At 35.6% G+C, this 12382-nt stretch overlaps 1 protein-coding gene across 1 annotated transcript; it reads left to right on the top strand.

Moving 5' to 3' along the window:
• Positions 1 to 11056: 11056 nt before the first annotated feature.
• Positions 11057 to 11653, top strand: LOC127131190 (uncharacterized). Its single transcript, XM_051060124.1, has 2 exons — positions 11057 to 11356; positions 11408 to 11653. The coding sequence occupies exons 1-2, from the start codon at positions 11057 to 11059 to the stop codon at positions 11651 to 11653; spliced, it is 546 nt and encodes a 181-aa protein (XP_050916081.1).
• Positions 11654 to 12382: the final 729 nt, after the last annotated feature.

The following is a 12382-nucleotide window of genomic DNA, read 5'->3' as shown; positions in this document are numbered from 1 at the left end:
ATTTCAATGATTTTCTAAAAGATGAAGTAGTGTACAAATAAAGATGTGATCTTACCTTCTATAAAAATTGAATATTCTCGTGTTTAACACACACAAAAAAAGTGTTTACATATATATATATATATATATATATATATATATATATATATATATATATATATATATATATATATATATATATATATATATATATATAAAAAGATTAATTACTATACATTGTTAGTGTAAAAAGTTTTACACCGTCGGTTCATCACCATCACCCGTTTGTATTACTTTATAGATTTTTAAAATAAAAGTCAAACTTCTTTAATATTCAACGTCTATAATTAAGTGATGGTGTAAAACCCTTTTACACTGACAGTCTCTCTCTCTCTCTCTCTCTCTCTCTCTCTCTCTCTCTCTCTCTCTCTCTCCTCTCTCTCTCTCTCTCTCTCTCTCTCTCTCTCTCTCTCTCTCTCTCTCTCTCTCTCTCTCTCTCTCTCTCTCTCTCTCTCTCTCTCTCTATATATCTCTATATATATATATATATATATATATATATATATATATATATATATATATATATATATATATATATATATATATATATATAATATATATATAATATAATATATATATATATATATACACTACGCCAAATAAGGGAAAAGAGGGCGCTTATTTGGCCTATAACAGCGCTTTTAAGCGCCCTCTAAAGTGGCGCTGGCATAGGTAAAGACAGCGCTTTGTTTTCCTGGAGAAAGCGTTGTCTAAAGTGGCCCTTTAAGGGCCACATTATAGTGCGCTTTAAGAAAAAAGCGCCCTCTGGAGTGGTCCATAAAGAGACACCTTAGAGGACGCTTTCAGGAAAAAGCGCCCTCTAAAGTTGTCAATGTAAAGTGTTTAGAGGGCGCTTTCAGGAATAAGCGCCCTCTAAAGTTGTCAATGTAAAGTGTTTAGAGGGCGCTTTCAGGAAAAAACACCCTCTAAAGTTGACAATGTAAAGTGTTTAGAGGGCGCTTTCAGGAAAAAGCGCCCTCTAAAGTTGTCAATGTAAAGTGTTTAGAGGGCGCTTTCTGGACAAAGCGCCCTCTAAAGTGTTAGTTATTTTAAAAAAAATTTGTTTGAAAAACAGTGGATATTTAATTGGTAACCTGTTCGCATGCTGCAAAAGTGTAAAATTCATATTGATTTCATCCTTTAATCCAATGTTATACACCATTATCCATTGATATATACAACATGAATCCATTTATATACAACATTAATCCTCCATATATACAACATTAATATATGATTCTTTGATCAAAAATATACAACAACATATTCATGATTTAGTAAAATTACAACAACAATATACAACATATATACAACAACAGCATACAACAACAACATTCCATACATATATGTACAACAATATACAACCTAGCTATATGATTCTTTGATCAACAATGAATTGACAGAATTCATCCTTGATTTCATCCAAATGAGCTCTTGAGTAAGATTTGTATTCCTCAAAGTACTACAATTAAGAGAATAAAACATATTCATGATTTAGTAACAAATTAGATGAAATATCCGATAATATTAAAATAAACCCTAAGTTATTATTCCATACCATTTTTGGGATGTCTATACGATTCAACGCAATGATGTCTCTCATAAATCTCATTACAAAAAATCCGCAATCGACCGAATTATTTTGCTGAGGACACTACACAGAAAAACAAACAATATATATATAGTTAATTTCTTACAAACACTATTATAAGCAAAAAAACAAACACTATTATAAGCAAAAATAAGATACTTAATATATACCTGAACTCTGATCCAGGTAATGTCCTTCCTATTGCGGTATTTCTTTTTCAATCTAAATTTTATTATTGCCCTAACAAAATAAAAACGTATATTGAGATCAATCTGACAGACATAATTAAATATACAAATACACACGATTATTTAGGGGAATTTCACTTACGCGTCAACCGTCTTCTTCATACTCGGATATTTACTCCAATCACCCGATAAAGAATCGAGATAATACACTATTAGTCTCGAAAGATCCATAGCAACCAACACCCAGTGACCACTGTAAAATAAAACAAAAATTTAGATGAATGAAAATTTTCTACGTAAAAGATATACATAGATTAGAATGAAATTATTAGAAAGAAAATCTAACCCGTTGCCAGAATTAAACGGTAAAAAATACAAACTGGGTGTAGACTTATCGCCGGCCGCCATGAATATATCGACTAGATCATTCTTTACAGATGTTGAATTATTCGTTATTAACGTTGCGTTGATACGGGAAGCAGCAATAAAATTGAAACGGTTACACAATTCAGTTCCCTGCATCAATGTTACATACATATACCTTAAATAGAAACATAATAAACATTAGACTACTCATTGAAATGTGTAAATAAATTGTTCAACTAAGTAAATTATAGATTGATCAGAGTACCATATGTATGTATGAATGACAGCGATGCCCAATTCGGTGTGTTCAAAAAGTTGTTGGAAGTCCTCCTTTCCAATTATTTCGAAATGAGCAGCTCCGAAAACACCTTCATCAAAATTTATAGTACGAATGGCCCCCCCATGCATAATATCGGACTCCTCCACCATTTTCTCAAGACGCATCAAAATTTGAGATTTTGTCCCGGACGTCGTTGGAATATCCTTAGCAGCGCTTTTCAACTCTCGACCGGGAACCTAAAAATTCATATAAAATAAATCATGACTTTTTGTGATGCAACAGAATCGTTGCGTATATAATTCAATGGGTATATATATTTGTACCTCTTTTTGAGATGCAACCGACTCGATGCGTCTTGAAATCCCTTTACCAACTTTATATGTGGGTCTTGTAGGAGTCTAACATTACCATATAATTGATTAAATATCATAATTGTAGCTGAATTGAAATGTGAATACTAAATATTCATAATCATTTAGAACATATATACCTCGGCATCAGGGAAAATTAGCTCTGACGGCCAACCAACAAAGGATCCGACTGCATCTCGCATCAACGTTGTCTCTAAAACAACGTCAGGTAATGGTAGACGGGCGTCCGTATCGAATACGAGGTCAACCGAAACTTTCATAAATCCCACCGGGAGGGGATTATGGTGAAGTAATTCACCCGAAGTATTGTGCACTTTTCCCTTGCCAACCATGCGATAAGTTGGTGACGATAGATACAGCTGACAAGGTGAAATGCCCTAAACCAATAATAAATGTTATTGTTAACTTGTATATGTGTCAAGTAAAAAAGTGCTATTTTAATTTCATAATAACATATATAATTACCTCGGGAAATTTCGGTTGATGATTGATACTAGCTCGGTCACTAGTATCTTTTGCCTCGGAAGCGCACCTTTCCTCTCTATACCTTGCATTCTCGTTTTGCAGTTGGAGTACTTGTGCCCTTAACTCCACCAAGGTCTCCATCACCTCTTTGTTGGTAGGATTTTTTGTTTTTGTTTTTTTATAAAATGACGACGGAGTCACACCAAAACCCTTACCCCTCACACGACCGGAATACTCAGGAACATTTAGTACTCGACTAAGTACGCTCCTGCAATCCTGGACCTCGGTTGAAGGTACGGTTTGGGATAAAGTCTCCTGAAATATTATTAGAGGAGACTAAAAATGAATTATATGTCTAACAAAATTTTCGATATAATTAAAGAAATAATGTTACATATACTTACACATTCGTCATAAACATTTTGGACCGCTTCAACGGCAGCCCCATCCTTCCCAACCCGAGCAGCCTTCCATAATACGTGATCCGGAAGAGATGTTGCGTCACTTTTCTCCTCGGCTAGCTACACATTGAATTAGATTATAAGATCATCAATTATAACATATTGTGACAATGTATAAGCTCATAGTATTTGAATATACTCACAATTCTTTGTTGTAACCGTGCATAACCCATACGCCCTTTTTTGTACGGATACGCGGGTTTTGATGCCCTTTTCCTATTTATGTCGCTTACTTCCTGGATAAAAAAGTTTAAGGCATATTAGAACTTAGTAACTTAACAATTGTATAATAGCATAATTAATAGACATTACATGGAATTTTTCGTTTCTTCGTTTGGCGACAAAGTTATTCCATTCATCGGCTGAAATAATCTCGGCATACTTCATTGGCCGTTCTCCTTCAACAAATTTTCCTTCCTCATCCTTGAGAAATTTGTTGCACAAAAAGGATCGAAATCCTCGGAGTCTTTTTCCGGCCAATTGAATACAATATTTTTGCCGGCTTTCATCGATGTGAAAGGATCTCTAAAAAACATACAAATGGAGTGTGTTATTATAAAGTAATATTATAACAATATATGGTTAACAAATAGTCAACAAAAAAACATATAACAATATATGGTAAGTACCTTTATCTCCGACCATATTTTTTCCTTGCCAACCTTCAAGTCCGGACTTCTCCAATTATCACATGTAATCGGAATATGTTGGCGAACAAGGAAACCAATGTAACTTGCCAACATTGAACCGTTAGGCTCAATTAGTTGGTCTTCAGCACTCCAATGTACTTCAAATTTTACACCCTTGTCTCTTGCACGAATGATTGACTTCATAACAGTCAATCCTCGTTTGATTTCTTTTTCAACATTATTACGTGATTCATTCGCGGCATTGGTATCGTCTTGGTTAGCCATTTTATCTGTAATATAGAAATGATTCAATAAGACCCAAGTAAGACAATGATTCAATACGTGAACACATTCATATACCTTCCATTTCTCTCATGTTACAACAATCTAAACTCTTTTTTTTTTATCATTATTGAATACAAACTCACACACACCTACTGCATGCAAAAGACCAATGCAAACTTATGGTGTTTGGAACATGAACAAACTTGTATCCATAATCATCAAACTTCCAAAACAAGCTCAAACACACTTCAAATATATCAGTTTTCAATCAGAAATAAAAAACTCAGTTTGCCCTAAACAACATTAATCAACATAATGCACAAAATGAAAAACTAAGTTTAGAAAATGCCATAATCAAACACATGAAGAAAGTGAACGGTAACGATGGAGAAGAGAAATACCTTAAAGGTGACGGTAACGATGGAGAAGAAAGTGAACAGTGACGGTGGAAGAGGATAACGCAGTGAACGTGAACGGTGAGGGAGGGAGAACGAACGACGACGATGACGGTGAGGGAGGGAGAACGAACGATGAACGGTGAGGGAGTAATCGCAGTAGAGAGTAATCGCAGTTGAGAGAAAACGAAATAGCTTATAGAGAGGGAAAATAAAGAGACATGCAGTATATGTTATATTTTTAATGTTTACTAAAGGGGACCTTAGAGGGCGCTTTTTTAAAAAAAGCGCCCTCTAAAGGGGGCCTAAGAGGGCGCTTCTGAAAGCGCTCTCTAAGGCTTTCCAAAAGCGCCTTCTAAACTGGAAATGTACATGGACTTAGAGAGCGCTTTTTCAAAAGCGCCCTCTAAGGGTAACCTTAGAGGGCGCTTTCACAAAAGCGCCCTCTATTGTTGTCCCTCCATTTTTTTTTGGCTTCACTTTAGAGGGCGCTTTGTTACAAAAGCGCCCTCTAAAGGGGGTCTTAGAGAGCGCTTTAAGCGCTCTCTAAGGCTTTCCAAAAGCGCCTTATAAACTGGAAATGTACATGGACATAGAGAGCGCTTTTTTAGAAGCGCCCTCTAAGGTTACCCTTAGAGGGCGCTTTCAATAAAGCGTCCTCTATTGGTGTCCCTTCATTTCCTCATTATTTTTTCGCTTCACTTTAGAGGGCGCTTTGTTACAAAAGCGCCCTCTAAAGTGCGCTGTCTATTCAAGTTGTTCGCTCCTTATTTTTTCTCTTCACTTTAGAGTGCGCTTTTGTAATAAAGCGCCCTTTATAAAGGGGACATTAGAGGGCGCTTGTGGAAAAAAAAGCGCCCTCTAAAGGGGGCCTAAGAGGGCGCTTACGAAAGCGCTCTCTGAGGCTTTCCAGAAGCGCTTTATAAGCTGGAAATGCACGTGAACTTATAACAGCGCTTTATTAAAAGCGCCCTCTAAGGGTAACCTTAGAGGGCGCTTTCTAAAAAGCTCCATGTATTGTTGTCCCTCTATCTCCTCCTTATTTTTTCGTTTCACCTTAGAGGGCGCTTGTGGAAACAAAGCGCCCTCTAAAGGGGGCCTAAGAGGGCGCTTATGAAAGCGCTCTCTAAGGCTTTCCAGAAGCGCTTTATAAGCTGGAAATGCACGTGGACTTATAACAGCGCTTTATTAAAAGCGCCCTCTAAGGGTAACCTTAGAGGGCGCTTTCTAAAAAGCTCCATGTATTGTTGTCCCTCTATCTCCACCTTATTTTTTCGTTTCACCTTAGAGGGCGCTTGTGGAAACAAAGCGCCCTCTAAAGGGGGCCTAAGAGGGCGCTTATGAAAGCGCTCTCTAAGGCTTTCCAAAAGCGCTTTATAAGCTGGAAATGCACATGGACTTATAACAGCGCTTTATTAAAAGCGCCCTCTAAGGGTAACCTTAGAGGGCGCTTTCTAAAAAGCGCCATGTATTGTTGTCCCTCTATCTCCTCCTTATTTTTTCGCTTCACCTTAGAGGGCGCTTTGTTACAAAAGCGCTCTCTAAAGTGCGCTGTCTATTGCTCCTTATTTTTCGCTTCACTTTAAAGAGCGCTTTTGTAGTAAAGCGCCCTCTAAGGTGCGCTGTCTATTCCAGTTTTTGGCGTAGTGATATATATATATATATATATATATATATATATATATATATATATATATATATATATATATATATATATATATATATATATATATATATATATATATATATATATATATATATATATATCCATTAGAGAGTACATTAAAAAAATGCCTAATTCAAACCAGAATTGTAACAACTAAGGGTTTTGTATGATATGGGTGTTGTTTATGTGATTATAAAAGACCAAAGTGATGTATGTATGTATTCGAAATATTTTGGATTTTTTCTTCTCCTTTTTATTACTTTGATATGTTATCTTTAAGGTTAGATAAAATAATATTGAATTTAAAATTTATTAAACAAAAACAAGACACTACATATAAATGTATTTAATGAAGTAATTGAATTATAATATAATTGTTGACAAAAGTTTATTTATGAAATATGCTTAAGCTAAAGACACTTTAATAATCTTATTGCCTTCTTAGATTTGGTTTTAAGACATCTATTGTTCATTTTTTCTTCTTTTTTATTCTCATTAAACATTTAATAGAAATAAAATCATCGTCACACAACGTAATATCATACACTGCATTGAAGAATTTCCTTCCTTTGATGGGTTAATTGTCTTAATCCTCTAGAGAAGAAGATATGTTGTGAATAAACCTAAGATGAAAATTTAAGCTACTCAAGAGAAATAAAGACGCAATACACCTAAAGGATGAGAGTTTATGAGAGAAAGAGAAGAAACATAGAAGAAGTAGCGCGAATAGAGAAGCGAAGAAAGGAGCGTGATGAGGGATTTGGATCCTCTAGTGTTCTTTCTCTGTAGGCAAATGATCAGTGCTAATATTAGCCAATTAATTTATGATAAGTTTCTCCATCTTCCAATTAATTACATTTATTTTAGTTTTCAACTATCAAATTTAAATAAGGATATATATGGCGTAGTGAAATAGGAATGAGACTATCCTAATGCCTTAAGGAATGATGATGAGAGAAGTAAATTATATATTTAGAAAATTATATAAAAGATTAAAAGAAAGAAGCAGGAAGAAATAATTAGAAAAAGAGAATATAAAAGAAAAAAATAAGAAGAAAAACTTTTTTAAGAACAATGGCGGCAACAACAATCAAACTCTAGATAATTTGGTCATAATGACTTTGATAAAATGTAACCATGAAAGGACTTCAAATTTATTAAACAAATTGTGTATCCAAGTCTTTATTACACACTTTTATATTAAAAAGTTGATTATTGTATATATAAAGAGCTGATTTCTTTTCCAGGAAATACGCATAATTCATATTATAAAATTGCCATTAAGGATCTAATATTAGCATTATTTATAGTACTTTTTCGATATTGTTTAACTTTTTATATGCTTCTACCATATTATTTAAAATCACTACTATTGAACCCACCAAACTACTCCTCATATACTACAATATCAACTGGTATGTCATATGAAACTGAGTGGGGTTCTATACAATCAACTTTCTAGTTTATCATTTACTCAAAGGAGTTATGCTATATGTTTATATAGTTTTCTAAAAGATGAATTAGTGTACAAATAAAGATGTGATCATACATTCCATAAAAATTGAATATTCTCGTGTTTAGCTAAAAAAAGAGCTTGCCCCGAATGCAGAGAACCACTAGAGAACATCGTAAATAATGCCTAATTCTAATACGAAATGTAACAGTTAAGGGTTTTATAAGATATAGATTGTAATACCTCGTGTTTCCTTAAACACCTAGATTTCTATTAATTGAGGTCGATTGAGTTCCTATGTGCTCTAAAAGTTGCCGATTGGGATAAATAGAGTAAATAGTGAATTCAGGTTGACTTAATTAATATTAATTGGGACTGATCTTTTATTAATTGGGATATTTTGGTAACACTAATAATGAGTCAATAGCTCTGGTAGAACAATATTGTGGTTGGTTCCACTTAAGATGTTTGTTTCCACCACTTTCTAACCACACATATGCTACAAGGCTTGTGGTCCATATGTTATTTTCTCCTACCAACTACCTACCATGTGCCATTCTCATTGTTCTATGTATCAGAAAGCATAGAAAGAAAGAGGAAGATCAAGAGAAGAAGGGAAAGCAAGGCTACTGGAGAAGAAGAAGAAGAAGAAGAAGAAGAAGAAGAAGAAGAAGAAGAAGAAGAAGAAGAAGAAGAAGAAGGAAAAACTTGGAACCAACACCATCATCTTCATCCTCATCTCATCTTCCATAACTTCTCCTCTTCAATTTCTTGAGGTGGGTTCTAGTTAGAAACTCTAGGTTTCTAGAAAAGTTAGGGTTATAGAATCATATACAAAGCATGAACAATCCATGCTATGTGATGAATATTACTCTTGATGTTGTTGTTTTTTTGAACATGTGCTTGATATGTTCTTTGTGATTGTTGTGATAATATAATTTGTTATGGTTATGGTAAAATGATTGGTTATGATTATGACTTTGGAATCCTTAATAAATATGTGTGTAAGAACATGTAGTATAATGGGCTTTGTTGGAAGAAGAAGTGGTATGTTGTTGGAAATGGGTACAGAGAAAAATGGTGTTCTGAGAAGTGGGAAAATGAAAATGTGAGTGGACCAATCGATTGGTCCCTATCATCAATCGATTGACAGCCCTTTGTTTTGCAGAAAAATGAAATTTTAGCGGACCAATCGATTGACAATGCATTACAATCGATTGCACAAACTTGCTATATATGAACAGTGGAAAATTTTAGCAGGACCAATCGATTGACACTCAGGATCAATCGATTGACACTCAACAAATTTTGAAAAACAGAAATGTGAGAGGAACCAGTCGATTGGGCTTCCCCAACCAATCAATTGACTTAAGTTAAAACCTCAAAATCCATTTCTTAAGTGTTTCTAAATGCATTCTTCCAACCATTAATCCTTTGTGATGCTATGCTTATGTTGAATACATGTTAATGCTGAAAATTACATGGTGGAACTAGTGAGTTAACCTAGGATTGAAATTAAGTTTAGGTAGGTTTATAACCTAGATGACTGATGGATTTTCTTTCCGCTGTGTAGATATTTTTGAGATCATTGTCTAATGATCTAGATCAGTAGTTTTATTTTGGGCATTTTTGTCTACTTTTTTATGCCATGTCGTATTTATTTTGGGCATATATTTGTATATGTACACTGTGCTGCTAGGCACTTATGTATTTCAGTACCAGTATTACACTATGTATAATATGTATTCTAGACATATATTATATATGGGTGTTACAGTTAGTATCAGAGCAGGTCGTATCCTCGACCTAGCCATGAGATATTATAAGTATTTCTTTCTGCCTCATATGTGGGTTGTCATCATTGTCCTTAGTGTTATATTCATTGTATTGAGCCTGATCAACTTAATCCTATTTGTATGACATTCAGGATCATGGCTGACAGACATAAAGGTCGTGGTAGACCCAGAACCCAGAATTCGGACTCTGAACCGCCAAGTGGTAGTGAAGGTTTTCAATGGCCTCAGTTTATGCAACAAATGCAACAACAGAATAAATTCATGCAACAGATGATGCAGCAGTGGAATGGTGGTTTGCATCCTCAAGGGGCTCCACATGTAGCTGCAGGTGGTAGTTTCCGAGATTTCTTCCGCATGAATCCTCCGGAATTCCATAGTGGGCTGAATCCTGTGAAGGCTCAGGAATGGATAACCGGCATGGAAAGGATTTTTCGGATAGTGCATTGTAGTGAAGAAAACAAGGTTGTGTTTGCTTTCCACATGATGAAAGGTCCAGCTGTGAGATGGTGGGAGAGTTCTTCGACTTTTATGATCAATCAAGGAATACCTAGGGATTGGGAGAATTTTAAGACTATTTTCATGGATAAGTATTTTCCTAGTTCTTTGAGGGCTCAGAAAGAGTTTGAGTTTCAGCAGCTTAGCTAGGGCAATATGTCAGTAGCTGCGTATGCTGAAAAGTTCAAAGATATGGCTGCTTATTCTAGACAAGTCGCGTACGCACCAGATGAGAGGTGGAAGATTGATCGATTTATTTTTGGTTTAAGGGATGAAATTTCTCACAGTGTATCTCAAAGGGAATTCACTTTTTATGCTGAATTGTTAAGGCAGTGTTATGTGGCTGAGAACAGTTTAAAGAAAGTTCAAGAAGAAAGCGATTAGTACAGGAGTGGACAGAGAGACCAAGGAAGGCCGAGAAGCCAATTTAGGCCTAGATCTCAGGCTTTCAAGGGAAAACAGGTGCAACATGCAAGACCTAACTAACCTCCTTAATGTCAAGTATGTAAGAAGTATCATTTTGGAAGATGTGTTGTAAGTGGAATTAGGTGTTTTACTTGTCAGAGGGAGGGACACATGTCTAGGGAATGCCCTCAGAATAAGAATCAGATGCAGGGGAGGAGTACCGGTCGAGTTTATACCTTGGATGGAAGGAAGGCTAAGAGCAACAATGTCTTAATTGATGGCATGTGTCTCGTCAATAATCATCCTTGTTTTGTATTGTTTGATTGTGGGGCGACTCACTCTTTTATATCAATTCGGTGCATGAAGCGTCTTGGCTTGCAAGCAATTCCCTTGTCTCCTCCTATGGTGGTTACTACCGCCATGGATGATGTGGTTGAGACACCGTTGATTTATGAAAATTGTTCGCTCTCGGTGAATGGTAGAATTTTTTAGATTGATCTTATTTGTTTACCACTTAAGAAGGTTAATGTGGTTTTGGGGATGGATTGGCTTTCCTCCAATTCGGTGTTTATTGGATGTGAAGAGAAGTTGATTATCATTCCATCTAGTGAAGCTACTCCAAGGGATAGGATTATAGATAGGATTGGAGAAGTAGCCTACCGATTAGCTTTACCACCTTCTCTATCAGAAATGCATGATGTTTTTCACGTATCTCAACTCCTGAAGTTCATTCCAGATTCTCATCAGCCTATTCCTCATATACTATAATATCAACTGGTATGTTTGTAACAACCCGTATAATATATATCTAGAATAATATCATACAAGTGTTAAATCTTGGTACTGTCACAACATACGTGCCTAATGGCATCAATATATATATACATGTCCAAACTAAAACATCAATGAAACATGTTATACAATAATGCCTAAATAATAAAAATCTAAGAACTATGTACAATATCTTCATTGCACACCACTCCACAGCGGAAGATTATAATGAACAGCAACCCTTGAAACATCCATAACAGTTTCTCTTAGATTCAACCTGTAAAGAATATCTGAAAAATAACAACAATAATGGGATGAGATAATAATCTCAGTGAGTTCTCCTATCCTATGGGTCCACTCGGCTCTACAGGATATTCTAATCGATATTCAACTCATATCCAACTCAAGTCAACAAGGGAACGAAGACTTGAGCGATGGGGAAACTATCTCGCAATTGTATGGCAACATGCATCTGAGTTCTCATAACTCAACCACGATCATTATTCAGATTCACGCAACATCGATCCCCAACCAGACCTACGTCTAGGCCAAGGCTTGGTTCACGCATGTCCGTATGATTCGACTTTCGCGGTGGATATCTGGTTCCCCTATGGGACTTAAACCCACTTTTAAGAACCATCACCCGTATAGGACTCTAACCCACCTATGGTATCTTTCACCGTATGGGACTCTAACCCACATAGGTGTCCACCTTTCCCCCATGTC

Source organism: Lathyrus oleraceus, chromosome 3, assembly GCF_024323335.1.
Source record: "Lathyrus oleraceus cultivar Zhongwan6 chromosome 3, CAAS_Psat_ZW6_1.0, whole genome shotgun sequence".
Lineage (NCBI taxonomy): Eukaryota > Viridiplantae > Streptophyta > Magnoliopsida > Fabales > Fabaceae > Lathyrus > Lathyrus oleraceus.
Note: the sequence above shows the minus strand (reverse complement) of the source record. Positions and strands in the feature narration are given on the sequence as shown.

Excerpts from the sequence above, each read along its gene's own strand:
- LOC127131190 (XM_051060124.1), top strand. The coding sequence starts at position 11,057 with ATGTCTAGGGAATGCCCTCAGAATAAGAATCAGATGCAGGGGAGGAGT. Across the intron at positions 11,357-11,407 it reads ATGAAAATTGTTCGCTCTCG|GTTAATGTGGTTTTGGGGAT; the intron begins GTGAATGGTAGA and ends CCACTTAAGAAG.